This window comes from Aythya ferina, assembly GCF_964211825.1.
Source record: "Aythya ferina genome assembly, chromosome: 1".
Lineage (NCBI taxonomy): Eukaryota > Metazoa > Chordata > Aves > Anseriformes > Anatidae > Aythya > Aythya ferina.
This window is the reverse complement of record NC_140296.1, coordinates 124776115-124801825: the sequence shown is the minus strand read 5'-3', so window position 1 is coordinate 124801825 and position 25711 is coordinate 124776115. Positions and strand designations below refer to the sequence as shown.

General features: G+C 52.4%; 3 protein-coding genes across 4 annotated transcripts; 1 reads left to right on the top strand and 2 right to left on the bottom strand.

Moving 5' to 3' along the window:
* Positions 1–145: 145 nt before the first annotated feature.
* On the bottom strand, positions 146–12263 carry USP5 (ubiquitin specific peptidase 5). Of its 2 annotated transcripts, none has more exons than XM_084501766.1 (20): positions 12026–12263; positions 11556–11681; positions 11219–11285; positions 9552–9685; positions 9101–9246; positions 8603–8787; positions 7937–8031; positions 7390–7583; positions 7156–7227; positions 5806–5887; positions 5509–5634; positions 5145–5298; positions 4599–4773; positions 3118–3206; positions 2714–2905; positions 2050–2193; positions 1751–1896; positions 1518–1671; positions 812–896; positions 146–666 (listed from the first exon to the last, which is right to left on the bottom strand). In XM_084501766.1, the coding sequence occupies exons 1-20, from the start codon at positions 12131–12133 to the stop codon at positions 573–575; spliced, it is 2568 nt and encodes an 855-aa protein (XP_084357892.1). In that variant the 5' UTR covers positions 12134–12263; the 3' UTR covers positions 146–572. The 2 variants fall into 2 exon arrangements, with proteins under 2 accessions (XP_084357892.1, XP_084357893.1); XM_084501767.1 differs by having other exon boundaries at positions 2783–2905.
* A 6-nt stretch (positions 12264–12269) lies between these two features.
* On the top strand, positions 12270–14948 carry CDCA3 (cell division cycle associated 3; the record flags this gene model as incomplete). Its single annotated transcript, XM_084501805.1, has 5 exons — positions 12270–12449; positions 12538–12643; positions 12743–12934; positions 14068–14189; positions 14560–14948. 5 exons carry the CDS (start codon positions 12270–12272, stop codon positions 14698–14700), a joined length of 741 nt encoding a protein of 246 aa, XP_084357931.1. The 3' UTR covers positions 14701–14948.
* On the bottom strand, positions 14817–25278 carry GNB3 (G protein subunit beta 3). The gene is made up of 10 exons (XM_084501786.1): positions 24367–25278; positions 20276–20377; positions 19650–19688; positions 19376–19482; positions 19212–19275; positions 18934–19096; positions 18767–18833; positions 17577–17778; positions 16873–17089; positions 14817–16143 (listed from the first exon to the last, which is right to left on the bottom strand). The coding sequence occupies exons 2-10, from the start codon at positions 20330–20332 to the stop codon at positions 16037–16039; spliced, it is 1023 nt and encodes a 340-aa protein (XP_084357912.1). The 5' UTR covers positions 20333–20377; positions 24367–25278; the 3' UTR covers positions 14817–16036.
* Between the last annotated feature and the right edge of the window lie 433 nt (positions 25279–25711).

Genomic DNA, 25711 nt, shown 5'->3' with positions numbered 1-25711 from the left:
CCGCTGAGGCGAGGCGGGCGGCGCGCGCAGCGGCCGTTAGTGGCGGCGGTGGTGGGGGAGGGGCGGGGAGCCCCTCAGCGCCCCCTCAGGCCGGCGGCTCCCGTCCCCGCAGCCCCCACAGAGCGAGGCGGCGAGCAGCGGGGGCTGATTTCGGCTTTTTTTTATTTCGTCCCTCGTGTATTTTGGCAATCCGCGGGGCCCCCCCGTTGCCTCCCGCGCCGCTCGGGGTACAAGCCGCCCGCACACGCAGCCCCCCCCCCCTTTTTTCCCCCCTTCAGGCAGCGAGGCGCCATGGCGGCGTGTGGCACAGGGCGGGGGCACCGAGGGCATCTCCTACAGAAACTGATTATTTTCTCCCTCCCCCCTCCCTCCCAACCCCCCTCACTCACGTCCCCAACCCAGGGGGCTCCGGCCCCCCCAGTTTCCTTCCACCTTGGTCTCCACGGGGAGAGCGTGAAGGGAGGAGCGGGGTAAGAGGAGACGGACCCTGCTCTGATCCTCACCGCCCCCGCCGCTGCCCCCCTCTGCCTTCAGCCCGCTTTCCCCCTCTCCGCAGGCAGCAGGAGGCCGTCCTAGCTGGGGATCCGCTGGTAGAAGTAGATGTAGCCCAGGTCCTTGGGGGGCTTCTCAGAAGCACAGACTTTCTGGTCGTTGTAGATCACCCACCTGCAACAGGCAGAAGGGGGGAGCTCAAGGATGCTGCTGCAATCCCTGAAAGTCCCTGCTCGCTTCCCCCCAAAATGTCTGAGGAAACGGCGGAGACAATGATTTAAGTAAAGCTTTTCACTTATGCTGTCAAAATCCCCCTTACCTGCCATCTTTCTTGATGTGACAAACGTAGTGGCCGCACATAGTCGAAGTGCCCATGTGGCTGATGAAGGCAAACAGCTGATATTCTTGACAGGAAGAGGGAAAAGAGGAGTTATCAGAGAAAGAGGAAAGGCTTCGCACCCCCAACAACCCTCCCTCTAGGGAATTCCTGATGTGTGAGACCTGAAGGGTCTTAAAAATGGGACCCTGTCAAGTGTGACACTGAGAGCTTGGTCTCAAGGCCAAACGTGACAGGAAACAGGAGATGGCAGCTTCCATTCAGCCTTCTCCCTTCCTAGTGTTCACTTGGCTCAGGTCTGTGGGATGAGTAACAGTGAGGATTCCACCTCCCTACGGTGTCCAGCTGCCATGCAACACTGGGATCAGTTCTGCAAATGGACTGGAACTTGCTTTTAAAATAGAAGCCTGAGGATCAGAAAGGCCTCCAGGCAAGACGGGGAGAAAGAAGCACAATCTTTCACTAGATGTCTCTTCCTTTGCCTCTCTCTTACAGCTTCCAGTAATGCCCGGCTGGAGGGGTTAGGCCCAACATTTGCCATCCTTCTATTCCTCCCAGCTCTCACCACCAGCTCAGTCCGTGGGAGCTGCTGCTGCTAAAACCTATGGGTTTACTGCATTAATTAGGGAGGATAAGGCCATGCTGAGTTTGCATCCCAAAATTGACATTCCCACTGCTTGGAACTCACTTCCAGGCCCATCGCGCACTTTAGGACCAACAGGGACAGACTCGGAGATGGAGTCTGCTGCCGAGCGCCCCTCTGAGATATCCATAGCAGCTTCCGCGTCGAGGTCATCAATGTGACTGAAGATCCAATCCACAGCACGCTCCAGGCTGTTGTTCTGGAAGGCAAAGGCAAAGACTGTGAGCTTGCAGATCCTGAGAGCACCATTTCGCTCTGATGCCAGCCCTGACTCTCACCGTTGCCCTAAGCGCTTTCATGGCCTGGTCCCGGGAGAAGCCCATGGAGACAATGGTGGCCACGCTGTCTTCTGAAGGAGGGTCTGGGCAAGCAATAGTTGACCCTGGTCCACTGGATCCCGGGAGAACTAATGGGTTGGCAAAGTCTGCAGCGGAAAACAGAAGACAGAGCGGTTAGACGCCTCCAGAAGGGAGGCAGCCTGAGGTTCAGACCGCTTTAGGTTTCCACTGCTGAAGTGGGTCAGGAAGTGCAAGGACCCAGATGCCGTAAGCTGTGTCGTGGCCGCGTGGTCTCATACCTGGATCATCCATGTGGGACATGACCCAGTTCATGGCAGCCTCGACCCCGCTGTTCCCCGTGTAGTACACGGCCTTGCGGCAGGCGTCCATGGGAAAGCCCATCTCCACTAGCTGGATGATCACTGACTCATCCAGCATGGGGGCTGTGGGAAGACACAGGTTAGAGACACCCTCTCCCACCCAAGTCCTGCCTGCTCCATTTTGTGCAGTCCCACACTGTCCCCCAAGCCATCATTTCCTGACTTTGTTTCATGCAAATTCTGGCTCTGCTCTCCTCATCCTTTACAAACTTTCTTCTTCAAAAGTGCAGTCTCACTCGCAGGGGGATTTACTGCATGAACTCAGCAGCACTGGCTCTTCCCTAACCTTCAAGCCCTACCCTCTGCTGTGTTTTGTGGAAACAGAGTGCCTCTGCCAATTAAACCTCGTATAAACCTCAGCTCTGCCCCCTCTAAATGCACCAGACGTGCCACATCCCCATCTTCCACGGTATAGGAATCGACAGACTCCCCTGCATAACAGGCACGCAGGGGAGGCAGCCGGCATTCGCTGACAGAGGGACAGGGAAAGTCTGAGCAAGTGGAAACCGCTAGGATTGGAGACAAGACAGGGAGAGCAAGGAAACGAGTCAGGCATCAGGAAAAGAGGAGGAGAATCACTAACATGTCGGAGAGGAGAAGTGAGGGGAGCAGAAGGAGTCGTCGTCCTCGTTGCCATAGAACCCCAGGCTACCTTTGGGCTCGTCTGGTGTCACCAGCGGGGGCGCGATGTCTGGCATTTCTTCTTCTCCATCTTGCAGCCCCGTTCCCTGCAGCGCAGAGATATCCAGCTCCTCGGGCATTTCAATGGAGACATCTGCAAGACATGGCGCTGCTCAGCCTGCCGTAAGGCCACAAAGAAAAGACCCCGTTGGGAGATCTAGAAGGGTAAGCCTGCCCTGCTGGGGATACAGCATGCCAGCCTGCAGCTCCTTTTGGGGTAGTTTCTTTCCTTTCTGCAGTCACAACCACAATACCCACACATGACACCCAATACCTTATATGCTCTGTACTTCTTGTCCTTCTTACCAAGCTTTTTGGGCACCCAGTCCAGACCAAAAGTGAATTTCTTGATCTGGATCACCAAATAATCTGGGAAAGAGGCGAACCGCGTTGTTCTGAAAGAGATTAACATCACAGCTAGTTTTTATGCTTTGTCAGCACTGATTGAGGACATCTAGTTGGTTCAAGAAATCAGTCAGTGGGGTGGAGGGATGCCCTAAGGCAGAGAGAAACAAAACCGCGCAGCTCTCCTATGCTGAGCTTACAGCTCCTCAAGCACAAAGCAACTTCTAAAGCAGATGCTCCGACCAAACGAGATGGAATGCAGCATTTACAAAATCTTGGGGGATAAGGAAAAAATAGCATGTTCTCTGTCTCTCAGTCCTGCATTTTACAAGCTTCCTCAGATTTCAGTATTAATTAAAATAATTAAAGTCTAATCCTTAAGGAACGCAGTGGAAATAACATCTTTTATTAGACCGACAGGTAACGCTGCAAAAAGGGACCACCTTTCATGTGCAAGAGCACTTCTTCAGATACGAAGTGGAAGCAGCAAGTTTCAAGCTAACAATGACTGAATTTGATTGAATGCTTAGTTAGACAGTTTGAGGGAAAGGGTGTTTGGCATCTCTGAAACAGAGGGGAATGTTTGTGAAGGGAGAAACAATAGTAAGAGAAACAGATACTTATTATCAGGGAATCATTGTAACATTGTAAAATTAACTCAAGCCATGGTAGTTGTAAGAATGTAATTCTTACAAAGTGCGTGAACACAATTCTCTATTTAAAAGCAAAACAATGGTATTTTTCAAAGTGATCGTTTTACTGACGGTTCATTTTTAGTAGCTATTGCTTAATAGCATTATGTTTGTTGTAAAAACACATTCCACCGTATGGATTTACTGGATTCTTTGAGGACTGCTCTGTCATTGCAGAAGAGCAGTCAGTAGCATTGCAGAAGGAAGCTGCTGAAGTCTGTGAAGTTAGACTTTTGCACTGCTGCACGTGCTGCTGACAGCAAGACAAATCAAAGCTATGTTTCAAGGCCTGCTATTAGCATTTAAGCTAGCATCCTTTAAAATAACTCAGGTGGTGTCCATTATGCCCAGTGTTTTGCTCAAACTTTACCAGCTAAAAACTTCCCTTACAGAGGGTTGGAGACCATGCAGGGCTGGTGCTGCCACACCCTGTACTGATTTTAAAGCTAAATTCTGGATTTAGAATAAAAGCTGCCAGTTTTCTGGAGTATCAGTGTGTTTTTGTAGCCTCTCAGGAGCTGAAATCTGCTGGTCAGCGTTTCACTAGCACGGCTGTTGTGCCCACTGTAATCCTTCCAGGGCAAACACTCCGGCATTGATCAACTGGTTCGCTTCTGTTTCAGTGCTCTACGGATACAAGGCTTGGAGGACTGCAACATTTTGGTAATGCTCCTTCCCCAAACAATACAAAGGAGATCCCGAGGCTGTCATAGCCTAGCTAGCTGTACACACACATACACACACACTCACTTGAGAGCCACAGACTTGGCCTGCAAGGCTGTGCTCCAGAAATCATCCACCTGTTCTGGAGCTCCATAGGCCTCTAGGCAGGAGCTGAAAGGCACCTTGGCTCGCACCAGCTCAGGCAGTGGCTGCTTCTCCTCCTCTGCCTGCCGCTTCTTCTCCTCGTATTCCAGCAGTTCATCTAGACAATAAGGCACGGGAGTCAAGGACCACCTCTAGGTGCTAACAAAATAACTGGTGTAAGCTACACCCAGAGGCAGCAGAGGCCTGCAAACACATGTCCTAAAGAACGCAGCACAAAGTTGGCTGCTTCTAGTTAAATCACAGCCCAGCTTGAAGTGTAGGAGGGAAAGGCTCTGAAGAGGTATCACTGCGTTGTACCACCCCTGCAGAAATCAGCCCAATCCCACAAAGACAGGTGAAGGATCTGGCTTCAGAAGTGGCAAAGCAATACCCTGAGGAAGCCCCTTTCCCATTTAAGGAGCTCTGTAAGAAATGTACACTATCCATCCATAACGTTTGCTGCTATTCCGGCCTCAGCACATTACTGACCTTTGTTGAGTGCAGCGTCCATGGGCACAGGCAGCTGCATGATATAGTCCACACGCTGGGTGTATTTCACCTTCTCTGTGGCCAGGCACTTCAGCTTTTCCTCCACCAGAAAACGAAAGACCTCATTGGGGTTCTCCGAGCTGCGGCAGTTCCTCTGGACAAGGGAGAGGTTAGAAGGGCAGATGTAACACAGCTGAACATCTCTCTTTCTTCTCCCACGGGTGCTACCTGCCCCTTTTTCCTCTGTTCTCTCCCTCTCTCTGCTCCAAATGCCAGCATCTCACCTCCATACCTCACCCCTTTCTTACAGCAGGAAAACAAAGCCAGGCTTTTCCAAAATTAGCGATACACACTCAGCCGTTACCTCCACCATGTTGATGAAGTGCAGAAAGAATTCCTGGGCGTCCTGCTGTCGGTTAGTGGAAAACTCCGGGTGTCCCTTTCCGATCAGGGACTTAAACATGCGGGGAGCAATGCCGTTTTGCACACCCTGCACAGAACAAGGTGGAAGAGGAAGGCGGTCACGGTTTGCCAAGCGTTTGTGTCGTGGCACGCGACACTCTACTCCTAGCCACGCTCTTCAAGTGACAGAGCCCCACGACACACCTTTAGAAATGGTCCTCTCTCCCCCCATCACACGGGTACCGCACCCAGGGCTCACCTTCTGATCAGGCTGCTGCTCCCCTTCCGCAGAAACCGGCTTTGAATACTCCCCAGACAGCAGCCCGTGGCCCAGCTTGGCTCTGGAATGATGAAGTCACCGTTAGCACCCACCTATCTTCTTCGACCCCTCACGCTCCAGGAGCCACAACGACCCCTCCAGCTTTAACACCGACACGACTGCCGATGCCACAGGAACCAGCTTCCTCAGCTGCACCAGCCCAGATTGTCTGCTCTCTGGTTCCATGAGACATCCCCCACTGGGAAGTTACTAGGACTTCTGGGCATGAAACTCAGCCATTGTTTGCAGCGTGGGGATAAAGGAACAGCTTCCTTTTCCCCGCAGAAGGGCAGCCAGCGCCGAGCCCTACAGCAGCCGTGCAACAGCCAAAGGATTCCGCAGCCTGACATGGGTACAGCAGCAGTGTATCTTACAGGCTGCACAGGAGACAGCAGGGCACGCTGAAACTGCCTGAGCCAGAAATAGCATTGCTGCGAGCAGACTGATCACATTTTCCCAGGGGGAAGGTTAAGAATAACTGCCTGAGGCACTGCATGGACAGCAGCAACGTTCAAGTCATTTCCTCCTATGCCCAGACCCTCCTTTTACTCCACCTCACTCCAGTTCTTCCCCATCACTGTTGCCACTCGTCTGGATCCAAACCCAACCAATCCATCCCTTTGCCCAGGCAAAAGTCTTTCTCAATTCCCTCCTAACTGAGCACCTCACCCCCGACTGTCCAAATGTAGAACCTCCCCTTACCTCTGGACTCTCTTCCACAAATACCCCCTTGCATTCCTCCATCCCAAACCCCCACACACTGCTTGGCTGTTTTAGAGCAGATGCAGCAGAGCATCCACGTATTTAAAATCAAACACCCTCTGAAATCCTGCGCTCCTTCTGCTGTATATTCTCCTGCTGGTGTCTGCACAAGATCTCTTGCAGGAAGCCTCCTTAAGCATATGTAAGTTATCCATAGAGAGAGAATTTTTCTAAATCTATGTATTTCTTTGCTCTTAGCCCCCCATTGCAGAATGCCAGCATTTTTTTTGCTGTTAGGCTGACAAAATATGCCTAGGAGAAATCCCCCCGTGGTAGCAGACGGTACTGCATTCCCCACGTCCTACATTTAAGAGCCTCTCATGAGCACTGGGGTAACCCCTGTCCTCTCCATCTAGGGCTATCAGCGGAGGGTTCCTGGCTCAGATCCTTATCGATCGCTGAGGATCAGCGTGTCTGGTGATGGAAAGGAACCCAAGAGGCAAGGCTTGAGGGAGAAACCTGCAGCAAAGCAGAGGAGACGCACCCAGGCAGCCTCGGCCTTCCTTCTCCCACCAAAAGTCTACGTACACTTGTGTGCTGAAGTCCTGTGTGGGGTCCGAAGGTGCGCTTTGGAATATCTTCTCCAGCTTGTCCACGTACCTGCAAAACAGGACGGAGCCATCTGAAGGACGCACGGACTCGTCCAGTAAAGACACAGCTCTGAGTCTGAGTCCTGCACCAGAAGCTCACAGCTCTAGGAGACTTCTGTACTGATCCCAGGGGATCCCAGGCCAGTGGAAACGAGAGGTTAAGCTCACTTACTTTCTCTGGAAGTCTGGGATACTGAACAGCACCTGCATCACAGAATTGAGGTAGCAACTGTTGCCCAGGTTACGGATGCCAGTGTACCCAGGCCCAAAGAGGGGCTTGAGCTGCACACCAGACTCCTGGATGAGCTCCCACTCCCCGATGCGTTGATTCATGTCTATTTCCAGTTCTGTCATCGTCTTGTCTGTCTGTGGAGGGGGTCACAGGAAAAAAAAAAACTCTCAGTGAAGACCCAAGTGAACATCTGAGGCATGAAAAGGGCAGCAGCAGAGAAACTTAACAGGTTGAATTAATCCTGTTTGATTAAATTAGAAGAAGAGGAAGATATAATAATTCTTTTCAAATATTTGATTATCTGGGAGAGAAGGAGGAATGCTAAGAAACACGAGAAAAATTTGAACTATCCTCTAAAAAGGGGCATGGAAATCGTGCACCAGCACTATGGAACGGTTCTGCATAGCTGCAGAAAGCTGGGATCCAGCTAAGAAATCTTAGACTTGCTTCTCTCCCACTCTGGGCCTACGCAGGAACTCCCCCTCACCTTCTGCATCTTGAGCATGTCAATCCCAAAGTGAGCAAGGTGTTCTGCCAGGTTGGGATCCAACACCATGTCATCCTCATCGTAGGAGTAGACATCTACGCAGGGACACAAAGGAAAAGGAAAGACTGATGGCCTGTGATCTAAAATTCACTCTAGATGAAGAGAACTGGGAGTTTTGACAGAGTGAGCAGTTGGATTTTCCTCTTTTTTTTTTTTTTTTTTTCCAGGGGAGTAGCCAACAGAGAGAATATTGAAATTCCTCCAGAACATGTGACAAGACAAACAACTTTCTCATTGATCAAGATATAGAGTTACACGTATGCCTGGAGTAAGGAAAGTGGGTTACTGTGCTACTCCACTCAGGTTTTCGACACAAAATCCTTTGATAAATTTAGGTAAATGCCACCACACCGAGCAATCTGGATAACTTCTAAAATCCTTTAAAGTACAAGCGAGGGAAGGAGGAAGGCAGGGTTTTATCTGCTGGTTCTTTGCCTGCCACAAGAAGCTGTCAAAGTGGGAATGGTTCATGGTATGCCAGACTTCCCAGGTCATAACACAGGCAACACCAGCCTGGTACCTGGAAATCCTCCCTTACGCGCCTGGTCAGAGCCCACAGCCAGCCTGCGTGGGCATCTCTACCCCTCCCTGCAGCCCCCTTCTCACCAGCCCCGTCAGGAGTAATGGTTCCCAGCTTCACAGCCAGCGGGTAGCCAGTCTCCCGGTAATGCTCCACCGCGTGGTTGTTGCCCCCACTGCCATCGAAGTAGCGCCGGCCGCAGAGGATGGCTCCATCGGTCATGTTGAGCCACAGGTTCTCCCTCATGTCACACTTGCTGCACTTCCAGCCGCTGTTGAGAAGAAACGGAGGAGAAGAGCTGTTAGGGTGAAAACCTTTGGGTTCTACTGCCCACGCCCTCTCCGTCACTACCCACTGGCCATAGCACGAGCAAAGGTTTCTGTGCTCTCAGTTCTCTTACTTCAAAACATTGGACATCCTGACATGCCTTAGTTTGCCCCTTCCCCTGAATTTACTACGACAAGGCACAGGGCAAGGCCTCACAAAAGAAATCCCATCTTCCACAGTTCCAGGACAGGAGAAGAAGGCGATCAGGGTGGATCGGGGACACAGAGCAGTACAGCTGCTCTCAGCGCTGCGCTCACCATGGTGGGATGCGGACGTCGTTCTGAAGCTGGTGCAGGGAAAAAGCGTGTTTGGAAACGCGCCGAACCTCCCCATCCCAAGCCTGCACCTCCTGCTTCCGCGAGGCTGAGTCTGCCGTCAGGATGGCCTCCACCGCACTGGCAATCTACAATTAGAATAGTGGGGGGGAAAAAAAATATGAAGAAAAGCATTTTCTTCAGAAGAAAAGCAGCCTCCAGTGCCACAGCACTCCGCATTTAGGCTCAGAACCACAAGTCGGCTGCAGAAAGGCAGTGCTTGGGAGCCTCAGCCACAGAGCAGGACTCTGTACGACAAAGCACTGCCTAAGTGCTTTATAAAAGTGTTGAGTAATCCTGCTTACTTCAGGCTGAGGCTTCGCAGCAGCTCTTTCACCGTAATGGTTCACCTCCTCCCCGCCAAGAGAAATCACCGCCCTTCATCTAAACGTACCCTGTCTCTGACCATGTCAGGGAGCCCCTCCAGCCCATCACGGGGAATATCCAAATGCTCTGGTAAAATAACTATTTTCACATCTTCATCGTATTCAAACTTTTCCTCTGTGATGTCAAATCCACCTTCCACACCTACAGGAAGAAAAAAAAAAACATTGTGGTAATGGGCAGAACCAAACAGCTTGCAATGCTTCTTTGCCCACAGCTGACATGAAGTAAGGCAGCATGACTAAGGCAAAACTCTGATTTAGTGATCCACAAGCTGTCTGGATCCTAAAATTGCTGCCATAGGTGTGGACTTCACAGAAGCCTAGTGACAAGGGGCTTGCTTTGACCAGCTGTTTTTATAGATGCTTAGAAGGAAACTCCAGACCCCGCCTACAAGCAGAAAAAGCTTATTTGCCAGTTGCCAAGAGTCACCAAAAGTTACATTTGCAATGGAGAGAACAGTCTCTGATTTCTGTAGGTACTCCCAAAACAAACAAACAAACAAACAAAAAACACTCTTGCAAAACAATAAACAAATATCAAAAACAATTTCTCTTGCAACTCTCCCTCAGACACCTATAATGTTTAGACTACGCACAAACAGCCAAGCACGAATGCAGATGCTGCAAGCCTGAACGACTTTAGAAATACCTGAAAAATCACAAGCATGACACAACAACATATGCAAATAATCCATTTCTGCGCCTCTCCAGCACATCCTAGAGAGATCTCCTGTCATCGCTTCACAAAGTAAAGCAATACACAACCCTTCAGGACATCACACAGCTCCTGAACTCTAAGCAAAGGGAAACAGACTGCTGAAATCCACCAGGACTGCTACGCAAGGCAGAGCTAGGGAAAAAGTGAGCAAGAAGCAGGACTGACGTGGTACGGGTTCTGGATTTCCCTCTAGTGGTCAGTCTCCACCAGGCCAAGGACCTGTTACTGCTGAGAATGTTCCTGTCCTCTCTGCTTTACAGATCTCTGTAATGGTTCAGAAATCACCAGCCGAGACTGCCCCAAATAAGAAGCATCTTCACGGATTCCTGTGACAGCTTTTTCAGTTGGTGCAGAAGAGTAATGGAACATCAGCACTGCCCTTCCCAAAAGGGACTTGCTTTTAATATTTAAAGTCCTCACGTACGTCCTCCAGTACCAGCCTTGTGTTTCAGAGAGCTATCTAGACAAAAACCTTCACACAGCATTTGCTAGTCGTTTCTTCCCTTTTTATACCAATAACACCAGTTCAAATTTTGAGAAGTTTAAAAAAATACTTTTTCTATCAGAAACTTCAAACCAATTTTTTTCACACTTACACATTATTTTCCAATTCCCTTCTGACCCACGCTGGATACATCCCCATTAACCAACAGCCCCCCAAGGCTAATGTGCACACCCAGCTGAGTCAGGCACACGGAGTTAAGAGAGAAGCCAAAATGCTTTTATCTACAGAAAACACGATGCAATTTTGAACGCAGAACAAAATCTCAACACCCATTCTGCAGTCACTGCCCACTTGAGACGTACTAGAAGACCTTAAGTCTGAATTCAGCTGGGGATGCTAGCTTCGAGCAGCCTAGCAGAGGAGAGGGAAAAGAGTCTTGCTACGCGGCCAGGCAGCTCCAGAGGCCTGGTCCGAAAGGAGAAGCAATGTACGGCACACGGGTGCTTCCTTACCAATGGCCAAGCGAGTCGGTTTTTTCCTCGGGGGGTCCCCAGCACTGGAGTTAGCATCTTCTTCCTTCTGTCTCATGGAGAAGAAACGGGGGGACAGGGTTATGGGGGCGGGCACGCTGCAGGACTTAGGGATTGACGTTAAATTTGCGTGAGGACGGGACGAGGCCAGGCTGAGGCTTTCGGGACAACCCCAGCGAGGACCCAACAGGAGCGGGGCTGCAGACCGGGGGCACCCCAGCTCCCCAGGGGGGATAAGGGCTGTGTGCAGGGGTTGCACCTGGCTGGCTCTGGTTTTATTTCTTGTGTTTCTTTTATTTTGTTCCTTTTATCCCCTTACCGGCTTGCGCGTCCGCTTGAGGTGCAGGTAGACCCGCTGGCCCGTCTTCTGGAAGTGCCTCTCCACGTAGTGCTTGCCGAAGCCCAGGAAGGTGTTCATGCAGATGTACAGCCCGCCCGCCGACTCCTGGGGGGGAGGGAGGGGAAGGGCGGCGGCCGCGGGGCCACCCCCGGTGAGGGCGCGGACCCCCGGGCGCTGCCATCTTAATGACACAGCCGCCGCCGCCCCGGGACTACAGCTCCCGGCATGCCTCGGCCGGGCGGGGCCGGCCGCGGGGCGCGCTGGGAGTCGTAGTCCCGTCCCGCCCCGCTCAGCGCCCGGCCGCGCGCCGCCCCGCCCGCCGCGGGACTACAAATCCCGTGCTGCCCCGCGCGGGCGGCGCCCCCCCCCGCCGGCCGGGTGGGCCGGGAGCGGGAGGGAGCGGAGGGGAGCCCGGCGAGCGGCGGGGGCCGGCGGCGGGGGGCGCTTACCGGCGTGTCGAAGGAGAAGGCGCACTCGTCCTTGTGGACCCGGTCGCCGGCCTTGGGCACGCGGATGGACGGCAGCACGGAGAGCAGCGCCTCGCTCAGCTCCGCCATGACAGCGGCTCTCTGCGGCCCCGCCCGCGGACACACCCCGACCAATCAGCGCCCGCCGCGGCGCCGGCCAATCCCGGCGGGGCGCGGGGGCGTGGCCTGGCGCGGAGGGGCGCGGCCCGGCTCCCGGCGCTAGCCAATGGGAGCGCGCGGCGGGCGGCGCGCGGGAGATTTGAATCGCGGCGGCCGCGACCGCGGGGCCGCCATGGGCGCCGCCGGCAGCGCCCCCGCCACCCCCGCGCCGCCCCGCGGCCGGCGCCCGGAGCACCTCCGCGACCCGCGCTCGCCCAGCGCCGGCATCCTGCGCACCCCCATCGAGGTACGGCACCGCTCCCCTCCTCTCCTGCCCTCCCGCCCCGCCCCGCCTCACCTCACCGCACGCTGCTCCCCTCCTCCCCCCTTTGCAGGTGCTGAGCTCCCCCGCCGCCCCCAGCCCGCAGCCCGGCCCCGCCGCCGACCCCCGGTCTCCGACGCCCGGCATCTCCCGCACGCCCCTGAAGGAGGCGCTGAGCGGTGAGTGCGGCCGCGGGGCAGCGCCCCCCCGCCCCTCCCCACCACCCCCAGCAGCCGGGGGGGGCCTGGAGGGGCTCTGACCGCCGGCTCCCCCCGCAGACAGCCTGCAGCGCCTGGTGGAGCAGCTCAGCGAGGCCTTCGGCGCCCAGAGCGAGTCGCCGGTGGCTGCACGGCCCCGCCAGGAGCCGGCCGCGGCCCCCCGGGGAGAGGCGGAGCGGCCCCCGTCGCCCGCAGGGTGCTACGAGGGCACCCCGAAGGCTGCGCGCCCCGCCGGGACGGCCCCGGCCGCGGGTGAGTGCGGGGATGGGGTGTGGGGGGCACTGGGCTGTGGGGGGGACCGGCTGCTGCCAGTCAGGGCCCTGGGGGTCTCCTGCAGCACGCACAAGGCTGGCTGCCTCACAGGCACCTGGCCTTTGTCCCTTCCTTCCAGCTCAGCAGCCTGTCCTTGCTGCTCTGTAACCATTAGGCTGGAGGCTCCCTGGGGGATTGTGCTCCTACAGAACTGATTTCCATCAGGAATTGAGAAGTTGCATCTGTAATCTGCAGTCAGAACTAAAATCTAAATGTATAGAAGTGTTCTTCACCTGTCTGAGACAGGTTTGCAGTTCTGGTGATTTATCCAGCGGGCCCTTACAGATTTTCCATGGGGAATTGCTGGGGGTAGAAGGCAGGAAGCACATCCAAGTGTTGTGAGTCTTTCGCATAGATCATGCTTCAGAAAACTGTGGAGCGTCTCATATGAGCAAAGTCTGAGAGTGGTGGGGCTCTTCTGTATGGAGCAGACAACGCTCAGGGATTTTCTTTGATACGTGAAGGGAGGGTGTAAAGGGGATGAAGCTCTTCTCACTGGTGCTCAGTGCAAGGATAAGAGGCAATAGGCACAGACTGAAGCATGAGAGGTTCTGTCACTGGAACAGGTTACCCAGAGAGGTTGTGGAGTCTCGCTCCTTGGAGATCTCCAAAAGCTGCCTGGATGTGGCCCTGGGCAACCAGAAGTGTTCTAGGTGGTCACGCTTGAGCAGGAGGGTTGGACCAGATTGTCCCTAAGGCTGGAAAATACCTTCAGATCATCTGGTCCAGCCATCACCCTACCTCCAATGTCACTCCCTAAACCATGTCCCTAAACATCAGGTCCAGCCTTTCCTTGAACACCCCCAGGGACGGTGACTCCACCACCTCCCTTGGCAACCTGTTCCAGTGCCTGACTGCTCTTTCTGAGAAAAAATGTCTTCTAATGTCATCTCCAGATGACCTCCAGAGGTCTCTTCCAACCTCAGCCCTTTTCTTATATTGATCCTTCTACATTTTGGATAACATTATTTGTGGAAGCAAGCAGACTAGTTTGCATCTGTCAGGAGGCACTTGAAATCCAGGACCCAACAGCTTTTTTTGTACCACACTGACTTGTTTCCTTCTCTCATTAGGGAGCAAGTATGCAAGACGTAAGGCTGGTAACAAAATCCTGGTAACATCTGGAGGAAATGGCCGCTCTCCCTTCAGCGTCCTACAAGATGATAATTCCCCCAGTGCTTCTGCCCCTCGCCAGGTAAAGCTTAATGCCTTGTACTGTGGGAGGGAGAATGGCCTGAAACTTTTTAATTTTCTGTGTTTTGTATGGCTCTAGTCCGGAGCTGTGGTCTCCTGTGGAACCTGGTGACTTTCCAAGTATTTTTCTGTGGGACAATCTTGTCCCTAGATCCCTTCAACACTTGTTCAATGTCTGTATCTTCTACCTTACCACAGTATAACCCCTTTCAGTGTATCCTTTATTATGCTCTGGAAAAGAGTCTACTCTCAAATACTGGAGTGACAGGCATTGTCAGACTAGCTGGATGGCCTGAAAAGGGATTATATGTTTTACTGAGGATTTGTTAACTTTCAATTGTTTCACATTGTTTTCTTTCTCCCTTCTCTAGGTCAAGAGGCACGTGTTGGGAGAGAACCTCGGAGAGAAGGAAATAGTGGCAGCGGATCTGAGCAGGAGCCTCAAAGCTGGGAGCTGTCCTTGGAGCGACTTGAACAAAGAGAACCAGCAGTGTCCTTTTGTGGAGAACTAGAGACTTCCTTTCCCAGGGTCTTGCTGTAATTTGCTTCTGTGCTTTGAGTATCTTCCTGGGAGAGGAATCCTGCAACAGACTGGAACTCCAGACTTGTCACTTTTTACCTTTCTGTGTTGGGGGAAAAGGGAAAGAGCATTCTGTCATAGTTTTGCATGTGTTGTGTACAGTACAGGCTTTGGCTCTCTGTATGTTGGCTGTATTGACTGTACAGTTCTTACCTGTAGCAAATAAATTTATATACCCTTGCTGTGACTGTATCTGTCTTGATAGAACAGTTGGAGCACCCTGCTTTCCCAGTGCACCATGTCATCTGTGGACCAACAGGCAGGAACTGATGGTTCAGCCTTCCATTAGCTCTAATACTCAGCTTTGCCTGTTTGTAACACCCATGGTAGGGCTGAAAGTAGTGACAAGGCATCAGGACTAATGGATTGCTCTCACCCAGAGCATAGGTGAACGCCTTCCCCGCGGACTTAGAGGTAGAAGAATGCCCTGAGGTATGAGATGCTCTCAGAGGACCCGTAGGCAGTATTCACAGGAGGAGAGCTTTGTTTGCAGTAGCTCACTGCTACCCTGGGAATAACATAGTCAGTGGTGCTTATGTCAGCTTTCTTTATTAGCCTGGGTTACAAAGATCTAGAACAGACTTGGAAGTAGTGGCTGATGGCTACTGGTTTGACAGGGTCACCACACAACACAGGGATGAGGCAAACAGAGAAGGAACAGCAAGAAGCAAACAATAAATAAGAATAAATAACATTCCCTGGTTCTGGCAGGTCTGAGGGCTACCCTTTCCCCCATTTATGCATAGATAGGACTTGAGCTAAGTTTTCCCAATGGGGAATGAGCCCAATTTATACTACCTGTTTGGTAGAGGCTGCATGACATAAATCTCAAACCCCATGTGTCTCTGGGGCTGTCTGCGGGGAGCTGACAACCACATGGAGAAGCTAGGTGAAGTCAAGGACGGGGGTGTTGGATAAGGGGTCTTCAGAGGGATGGGTGTCAAGTATGGGTAGAGGTCTCTGAAGGAAGATGCGGGATCTGAACTGCATTGTGAAGTCCTGAGATGTAACAAACAGTTGTGTTTTGCAGCCTTCAAGCCCCCAAGAGGTTAGGAACTGCTGGGCTTGTTTGGAAGTGGAGAGAAGAGGCAGTGTGTGTGCTCCTGCTTCCCCATCCCCTGACCTCTCTTCCTTTCACTCTAGGAGACCCCTACAAGTTGTGTAGAGACGAGCGGGAGTGACAAGTAGGCGTTTCTGTTGTGCTCAGCTGGTGATGCTCTCTGCCATGGGCTGTGCTTCCGCTGCTTTTTCCCTCTCTTCTGTCATCCTCAGTTCCAGATCTTGAGGAAGCTGTCCCAGGAGCCAGTGGCAACAGCCATGCCATCGGCTGTCACCCCCAGGCAGCTCACTCTGTTGTCGTGGCCAGAGAGGATTCCTAACAGGAGGGGAAGAAGAAAGATTAGCAGAAGAAATGGGGCTGGGAGAGGCGAAGGGCTTGACCAAGCTCACCACAGGCTGTGTACCTACTGCCCTGTGTGTCAGGCTGTCTGTCCCTACATAATGTGGCTATACAAACATGTTCTGCATAACAAACGAGCAGAAGAACATTTGTGCATGGTGTACGGCTTTGGGATCTCACCAAAGAACAATGTTTTTGGGCCAGCTAGCTGAATCCTCAGCACAAGAGAGATTGCTGCTACATACTTCCCCCTAGAGCTACTGTCAAATGGGCCTACAAAACTGAGAAATAGCACTGCCGTTGCAGATCAAAAGGTGGGCTAGGGTATTATTTTGCAGAGGCTAGGAGCCACATCTGGAATTAAAATGGTATTTGGGTGTATCCTTTGCATTAGCACCACAAAATATCCACGCTCAGTTTGGTGCCCGGCCACCAAGTGGCACTGTGAGCAGCTGGAACAGGCAAACAGCAGAGGATAGGAGAAAGTGTGAAATAATGATGCTTGAGAGTAGTTTAGCTAGTAGGAATATTGATACTCAGTTCCTTTTTGAGGCCATGTTTTCTAAATGCTTGACTGCAGATCTTTGATTTGTATAGGATGTATCCCTTTTAGAAAAACGAGGGCCTTTTGGGGCCTTTTCCTTGCTTTGGAAGGGATATGTGACCTTGCAGAGAACGAAAGCAGGGCCTCCAGGAGCCACTCACCCACGCGTTCTGCTTTCAGGGAGTCCCAGATGTTGCAGTTGAAGTCGTCGTACCCGGCAAGCAAGAGGCGCCCGCTGCGGGAGAAGGCGACCGAGGTGATTCCGCAGATGATGCTCTCGTGAGAGTACACTATGAGCTCCTGGTCGGCCCGCAGGTCGAAGAGGCGGCAGGTGGCATCGTCTGAGCCAGTGCAGATGGCTTCACCATTAGGGAAGAACTGAGGAGAGCACACCGTGTTTTAATCCCTCCGTGTCTTACAGGTTTCCTCAACACCTTCGTCCCTCTGCTAAGCACCAGAAAGCCAGACTGGCTGGGCAGTAAGACAAGGCAATGGATCTCAAAATGTTAGGCTCCTGAAGCTGGAAACTGATGCTTCTCAGAGCGAGTAGACCCTTTCCACATTAAGAAAGCCAATGATCAAGGGGCTAGAGCTATTACAAAATGTCCCAGTGCTTTAGGAAGGATTATTGTCTTTTTAACTCCATCTCCTAGACTTGGGTTTGGCAGGCATCCTCCCATTATCCCTCAGATGGGGTCTGGCAAGGTTCAGGGCTATGAGAGCAGAATTCTGCTCACTGGGCTGTCTGAACCTCATGGTCTTCCCCACGTCGCTGTGACAGCCTCTTTCAGCTTTGACACTATTTCATGCTGGCCCACCCTCCCTTTTCTTCGTCCCCCCCCCACCACACAGATGGCATACGTACACAGATGGCGTTGATATCAGACTCGTGCCCTGAGAAGGTCTGACGGCAGGTACCCTCCCGCACATCCCACAGTTTGGCAGTAGCATCGCAGGCCCCAGAGATGAACAGCTTGAAGTCCGGGGAGACCGCCAAGCTCATACAGTCTCCGGTGTGGCCCAGGAACACCGTCTTCTGCTGCCCTGTCTCAATGTCCCAGAGCGCACTGTGGCAGAGGAGAGAACTTCTCAGAGCCAGGACAACTCTATTAGCTGGGATGAAGAATTGTCCTACTCACAAACAGGAGGAGGGAAGTCACGGACCTGGCTGCCACGTGGGAAGATGGGCGAAAATATACAGAAGGAAATATGTTCACAGCTGTTGCTGTTCATACCTTAACCCAAGCAGGGTTAGACTAAGGCTGAGGGGGTGCGTGTCGTCTGACAGGGTTCCCATAACTGCAACAGCTGAAGGGGGATGCTGAGAGGAGGTAAGAGATACCCAAAGAAAAACAGCCAAAAAAGTCTGCCACACTTGTTGGATGCATGGGACACGGTCACTGGGATCACGCCACAGGCAGGCAAATGAGTCCCTTTCTGATGGAAATGCCACGTTCCAACTCACCCTCGTTCAAGAGTTTCCTTCAAAGCTGGTGTTGGGATGGGGTGGGGGTGAGTAAAGGCTCAGAACTGCTCAGTCACAACACAGAGATACTGGAGAACCAGGAAACAAAGGATTTAGGCACTGGCTTTTTGCTATTTACTTTTGAAAGGGATAGGATCTGAGAACAGGACCACATAACGTAGGCTCCATGCAAATTTAAAATGCTTTTTGTCCTGGGATAAACAACACTGTGCTTTGTGAGAGCTGGGGACATGGGCCCTGCTGCTTCACCAGTAGATCTGCATCACGACCTGACCTCAGCAGGGAAAAGCAGCACCTGCTCTGCCAAGGGAGGAAGAAGGTATCCGGCTTCCTAATTTGCTTTGTGTGGCCTTCAGGTAAAACAATTCGTCCTTACACCTCATGGGAAGGAGGGTGCTGCAGAGGAAAACAGCATCGTGCTGAGCTCTTGAAGCCAGAGAGGCTGCACAGTGTCCGCTCCTAAGGTCACGCCTGAGGTGGAGTTTTCCCAAAATGCAGTATGCTGGGGGATCCATGTGAGTTTTTAGTGTGAATGTTTGTATCTATAAGATACAGAAGATAACACTCACCACGTGGTATCTCCAGAGCTAGTCACAATGTTGTTGTCATCGAGAAATCGGCAGCAGGAGAGGTAACCTGGGAAGTGGGGGCAATCAAGAGTGAGAAACAGGACGGGGCTAAAAGAGTGGGGTTTGGAAGCAGAGGGCAGCCAGGCTGCAGGAGTAGGCACACCCACCTGTATGGGCTGAGAGCTCTCTGCTCACTTTGACATTGCCTTCACGAGTCTTGAGGTTGTAGATGGAGCACATGTTGTCGAGGCCCCCGCAGGCCACAAAATTGCCCGAGGGGGCATAGGCACAGGTCATAACCCAGGAAGAACGCAAAGGGATGGCATGGACCTGGGAGGACAAGAAGCTGTGTCTGCACTCTGGCAGTAGAGGATTTGGGGGAGCAGGGCGAGGGCACTAGATCTGAGGGACCCACTGCAGTTTGCTGCATCCACCCGCCCCTTACCTTGTTAGTTGTGTACGTGTCCCACACAATCAGCTTCCCGTCTTGTGAGGCACTGACCAGGAGTCTGTGAGAGAGGAACAAGAGCATGTTAGTAGCTCTCTTCTCATCAGAGCCTTCTTTCCCACATGCTTCTGGGCACCCAGCAGCTCAGCAGCATCTCTCACTTGGAGTCCGTCGACCAGTGCATGGCATAGATCTTGGCCAGGTGCCCACGCAGGGTCCTTCGGGTCCGCATCTGAATGCGACCAACAACCTCCACACCGGCCACGATCTGAGGAGAGAGTAGGGGGAGGGAAAGGATTAATCTTGGACTGACAGGGGCTGGATTGCTCCCCACATCCCTGCCTCCTGATTTCTTGCTGGCTGGAGAGAGTCCCCCTTGGAGTGATGCTATTTCCCCACATGTAGACTCACCTGCCAAACGGCCCCAAACCTTACCTGAGCAAGTGTTGTGTCTGCACAAGCTTTCCGGGCATCCTGGGGAAGAGACAACAGAGCATGAAACAGGAAAAAGCTTTGAGACGAAGGCAACAGCAAGTGAAGTTCAGGGACATTCGCAAAAGGCTCATTTAGAGTAGGGGCTGCAAGAGGCAGGAGCTGTGGTTTTGCAGGGTTTCAACTGTGCTCAGCACAGGGGGCTCCTGGCCTGTGAGCAGGGCTCCTCAGCACCAAACAAACAGAGAGGTGAGTCACAAACTGCTCAGCACCCAGTTCCCTGTGCAACATTATTTCATGGATCATTCAGCCTGGCAGAACACCCACTGTCTCCCAGACGGAGGAGGCCTGGGGATGAATTACAGTCTGCGCCCCTGCAGACATGATGCCCATGTCCACTTCCTTCTTGCCCTTACAGTGTCTCCTTGTCTCTCCCTTCCCCTCCCCTTCTTCCCCCTGTACTGTGAAGATATCCTTTAGCACTTAAAGGTCTGTGCAGAACTGCAGAGGGCCCCAAGGATGTACATGGAGAAAGCTCAGCTCCAAATTGAGGCTGAGGAGGGGACCTTGGAGGCTTGGATGCAAGGAGTAGACACTGTCAGCAGTTTCACGATTGCTGCCAGCATTACCGCAATCTGCTTCTTCAGCTGCTCAGCCTCCTGCTTCATCTGTTCCATTTCCCCCATCTTTCGGAGCTAGAGGTGGCTCTTCCGCGTGGGACAACCTTGAATCTGGGAAGACAAATGAAAGGAGAGAGGTGTGAGGTGGAAAAGGGCATTTATATGACTGCTCAGTCATGGAAATGTAGGTGCCTCTGATAAGGCCTGAGCAACCATTTCTTGGTCGAATGATTGGAAATGTCGTGCTGTATCTGGTCAAAGCCCTTTGCATTTGGGATGGTCATATGGACCTGATCAAAGATCCATTTGATACTGTGTCCTGCTTACATGAACACTGGGAAACTGAAGAACTCCAGAACCTCTTTCTGAGGTTCTGCTGCACTTACCCCCTCGTTTCTTTATTTATGACATCTCCGTGTAAGGGCTTACAAAGCCCTGAATCCTCTACCTGTCCATGTCCAAGTTGTCTATCTCAGTTAAAGGAGGAGGAAACTTGAGAGGAGCCCGGTGACTCTGGGACCGATTTCCTATTCTTTGTTGTAGGTAAAGCATTAACAGGCAGAGATCACCAGTTCTTTTATCCATCATGGAAATCTGGGGTCTGTTGAAGTGCTCTGTCAGTGTTCCCTTCTAGCTTACAATTAAAAAAGGAAAAGGAAATGAAAATGAAAAGGAAAAGGAAAAGGAAAAGGAAAAGGAAAAGGAAAAGGAAAAGGAAAAGGAAAAAAGTAGATGCCTAGGGAAAGATCTAAGAATAACATAGGCAGAAAGTGGTATTTCTCCTACTTCCCTAGCCCCAGATTTTCACTGCTTTCCAAAGCTAGAGGCAGCATTACTGTATGCAAGTCCTTGATGGATTTTTTTCTTCTATGTTTTTGTCCAGTGACTTTTTGTGCCCTTGCCAAAGTTTCATATCCTCAGTGATACCGAACTTTGACAATGGTGAGGACTTCCACAGCTTAGTGGCAAGCTCTGTGAAGAAGTTCCTAGTTCTAATACTCCCAAATGACACTGGTTCCACTTGGCATTTTCCAGTTTTTGAGTTGGAAGAACTAGCAAATAACTGGTCTCTATTCACCCCAGTGTCACACAGTATTTCACAGATCTTTGTCATAGTCATCTTCATACATCTGTTTTGCAGACTGCGGAGCACACTTAGTCATTCCTTCCATGTGAGCTGTTGCATCTCATCACCTCCGTTGCTCTCTAAGCCCTTTTCAGTTGTTTGCAGAGCACAGATGATGTGCTTGCATAGTGAAGGCAATGAACCAGAACTGTAATTCATATTCAAGATACAGGAACACCACATGATTACACAGCATTTCGGTTTTGTTCTCTCGTTCTTTTCCGTTAGGTGTACTTAAAACTTCACCAGTGATCCCAGCATCTTCACTCTTATAGACAAATATGCTCTTTATTACTTCAGTCTTTCTCCTGGGTAGGCGTGTGTGTCCAGATGTGCTCCAGGTGTTCTTCATCATTAAAACCGGCACTTTGCCCTAGGGCCAAGAAGACTCCAGCAGCACCTGCAGAATTTCTCCTTCTACTCCCCGTGAGGCACGTTGTCTCTAGCCCCTCTGGCCTGTTGCCTGAAGGCCTTGCTTCTTCTATGTGAGGCTGCTCCCTTTGCTGTCTCGCCCAGCTCCCCTAAAAGCATACATTTGTCCCAGAGAGAGGCTATTTGAGATTATAACTCGCAGAGAAAGGCTGCCTGCAGGCCTGGCTGGAGTTACAGCCCTGCTGCCTCCTTCCTGCCCCACACTGGAGGTGGCCAGCTGGCTCCAGCATGTGGTGATGGGGCAGGAGAGAGGCCCAGGGCTGCACTGACAGAGCCTGGAGGCACATAACACAGAGACGGCCTGAGGCTAGCAGCTACTCTGAAGGGAGAGATCAGCACCTGGGCTGTCCCCTTTCCACTGTTTTTTCCTATTTTTTGTTTTGACAGAACAGCAATGATGGGGTTGCTCTCAAAGGGGACAAAGCTGGACCTGGTTGAATACCACTGCTCCCCAAAGCCCACCTGAATGTGCTTTTTTGGGAAGTGTTTGGACACCTCCCTCCATCTCTCAGATAACTGGCAGACTGGGGGGATACTGGAGAAGGCCTTGCAGCTTTCAGTAGGAGGCTCCGCAAGATAACTTGGTGTTTGTCCCTCAGCTTTGGAGTACAGTCAAACTCCAGACGCCGTGTCCACCTCTGGTCACTGCCTTGCAGCACACCAAGTGGCAAACCTGGATTTTCAGCCACTCTTTGGAGACCAGCTCTATCATTACGGTCCAAACCTTTCCCTGTCTATTTTCCCCAGGACTGATCCTACCTCCCCAGCACCATGTCTCTACAGCCCTCAGTGTTGGATGCCTTTTCTTGCTGGGCCACCTCTTCCTGCTCACACCCTCCTTCCAGTCTTCTGGACTTCTTGTGGACTTCTGTTTCCATCTTTTTTTTTTTTTTTATAACCAAATGAGGGGCTTTCGTTGCTGACAGGAAGATCAAAGGGCAGGGGCGTGATGTGAAGGACGGATAAAAAGGGCTAAATATAGAGAAGGTGCAGCTCGGGGTCAGGACTCCGTCCGAACCTTTAAATCCCCTGGAGGGAACAATCTAAATGAAGTTGGGAATTGTTCTCAGCCTCGGAAGGACAAGGAGCCACAGACAAACGATAATAATAGCTCCAGCGTTACCTGTCATTTCCACCCATCACATCCCAATGAAATTTGTTCGCAGTGAGTTACCTAGCCCCCCGTCGAGTGCAGCTGCCTCCCCGGAGGACCACAGCAGGTGTGCAGGAGAGCAGCTTGCCATGTAAATGTAGGGCAGGAAATGGGGGAATGGAGTCCAGCAGGAACAGGGAAAGTGGAATGGAGGTTGGAGCCTGGCCAAGGCATGTTACTGCCCTGATGGGGATGCACGTTGCTTGTGGACCTGCAGCTTGGCTCAGGTAGCTGCCCAGGCTGTTTTTATGGGTACAGACTACCAAATGGTGCACTCTCCCTGCTTTCTGGAAGTAACAGCTCTTCAGACAGCAGTGGAAACCAAGTTGTTAGGTACCTTTGAAGAAGCAGTTTCCTTTCTTTTGCTCTCCAACGCAATGATGACACTGAGCTCTTTTCCCTCCTGCCTTTTCTGACAAACTTGCTGGAGGCACCCGCTGTAGCACTTCTGTGGGCAGCCAGACCCGTCCGGAGCCCTTTGGGTGCCTGCTCACAGCAGACCAAATGCCCCCACCTTCTTCCTCCTCCTGCCTTTTTCTGCCTCACCGTGACTTTGCAGGGCAGCAGCTATATCCCTTGAACAAAGTCAGAGCAGGGGCCCGTGCTGCACCGTGGGGAACTGTCCTGCCAAGGCACCTGCATTGCTTCCTCGTGGGAAGGGGGGTGCAAGCAGTGGGTGGGAAGAAAGGGGAATTGAACCCCCTAATTTTATAGCCCCTGGATATAATTTTTTTTTTTATTTTCCCCACACTAAGGAGGGAGCGGTCTCTCTGTGGGATGCTGGGAGAGGGCTGTAAATAGAAAAGGGAAAGGTGCAGAAGGGAGGACTGAATATTAGCAGACAGCATCCCTGGGTCTCTGTGTAATCCCCTGGCTGGCCTTGCATGCTCGCCCTGGTGACCCTAGGCTCCTTGCAGAGCCAGATGCAGAGATGATCCCCTTCTCCTGTCATGGAGATCAAAGGCCAGGGTAAAATTACCCTGCTCTGTTCCTCTCTTTCTGCAGGCTGCTTCTCCCTCCAGAAAAGCATCTGGCTGCAAGGAGATGTGCAGGAGCCCACCAGGAGCGCAGGACTGCGTGTGGGTGGCGAGTGCCAGGTTGCTCAGGGGAAGCGTTGACCCCCTCTTCCAGTCTGGACGCTGCTGCAATTCACCTGCCAAGGGGAGAACGAGCAACCCCATCCCAGTGCAAAGCCTACCATCACTGTAAAGACACATCAGCATTAGCCCCAGCTTCTTCTACACCACACTCTTCCTCCCTCATCTTCAGACACTTGCACATGGAGCCAGTCCTTGTACAAAGTCTCCACAGCATCAGACCAGGAAACCTAGGATCCCAACTACCAGATCCACCAAAGCGACCTCACAGATAACAAGGTGGCATCCTTACCGGGCTCTGCAGCACGAGATGGGTTTCAGTCCCACCTGGACGGGACTCACGGCCTGCCTCCCTCGCTGAGAACAGCTCCCTGCTGGCCAGAAGCTCCTTGTCCCCTTGCAGTCTCTGGTCAGCGCTGCCCGCCCAGCCAGCGAGCCTCTGGCTCCCTCTCCGCTCCTCAGCCTCTCCCAGGACTTATCTCCCCATGGGGAGCTGGAAGGCTCTGGACGGGAGGGGCTGGGGGAGGGCTGATTCCAGGAGCAGCGTCAGGCAAATTAAATCAGACACCAGAGACTTGGGGAAATCGGATTGGGACATAATGCAAAGCAGGTGGATGGGGAGGGGTGAAAAGAGAGAGTCACACACTGCTCCTGGAGGGGAAGAAATCATCACGGGCAGGTTTGACTTCCTTTGTTTAGATTAGCAGCAAACTAATAAAGCGAAGATTAGCCAGAACCATCTAGGATTATAAACCACTGGGGCAGGGCTTGCTGCACCTCGTGGTCCACAGGAATTCCCTTTTTCCCAGAGACATTGTGCCACTTATGCCCTGGGCGAGATGAGAAGAGGGGACAGTGTCACCCGTGGTGGCCCTGCCAAAGGAAAACCCGCAACATTTTCCCCGTGGGAAAGCAGCCTCTCTGGGCAGCAAGCTGAACTCTGCATGGGGAAAACAGAACTGGGCGCAGGGGCCAGGGGCAGCGAAAGATTTGGTGGCATGCCTTTTGGCAGCCACTTTAGTGGGATGCTGCGAGGGGATTATCTTGGCCTCAATCTCTTTTAATCTCTCCCGCGGCTTTGGCCCAAGCCTGAGATAAATACCTTTTAACGGATCTCATCTGACGTCAGGAGGCCATCACTCTAATCACCCGAGCCACCTTTGGACAGAGCAACCTATGCTGGTCCCACACCCCTCCAACAGGGGCTTGTCAAGCGGGTGCCATCCAGCACCCCCAGATAAATCATCGTGAGGGACTGTGAGGGCTAGGACCTTCTACTAGGAATGGGGAATTTGAAAAGCATGTAGCACATTTTCCTTCTCTTGGGGTCTTGTGAAGGATGTAAGGTAAAACCAGGTGCTGGTGCAGGTTTCCCCAGCTTGCATGGTAAGGAAGTGCCAGGATGCAGAATGGGGAAAGGCTTCCCTGCTCCAGTTCTGCTCCTCCAGCATTGCGGGGATGGGGCTGAGCACAACAGCTTCCACTGGGCAGGGGCCTTGAGCTGACAGCAATGAGGGGAACACCTGCATGCACACCTTAAACCACCTGCCCTGACTCTCCAGTTCTTCCCTTCCAAATCATGATTGCAGTCTCCATGCATAGCTCGCATCGAGGCCTGTTTCACAGCTCTGGTGCTT

Coding starts and splice junctions, on each gene's coding strand:
- USP5 (XM_084501766.1), bottom strand. CDS start 12,133: ATGGCGGAGCTGAGCGAGGCGCTGCTCTCCGTGCTGCCGTCCATCCGC. Junction 8,788..9,100: donor GACGTCCGCATCCCACCATG/GTGAGCGCAGCG, acceptor TCTTCTCAACAG/CGGCTGGAAGTGCAGCAAGT. Junction 8,032..8,602: donor CATTACTCCTGACGGGGCTG/GTGAGAAGGGGG, acceptor GTCCCTGCGTAG/ATGTCTACTCCTACGATGAG.
- GNB3 (XM_084501786.1), bottom strand. CDS start 20,332: ATGGGGGAAATGGAACAGATGAAGCAGGAGGCTGAGCAGCTGAAGAAG. Junction 19,689..20,275: donor AGCTGAAGAAGCAGATTGCG/GTAATGCTGGCA, acceptor TCTCTTCCCCAG/GATGCCCGGAAAGCTTGTGC. Junction 18,834..18,933: donor AGAGCTCTCAGCCCATACAG/GTGGGTGTGCCT, acceptor CCCACTTCCCAG/GTTACCTCTCCTGCTGCCGA.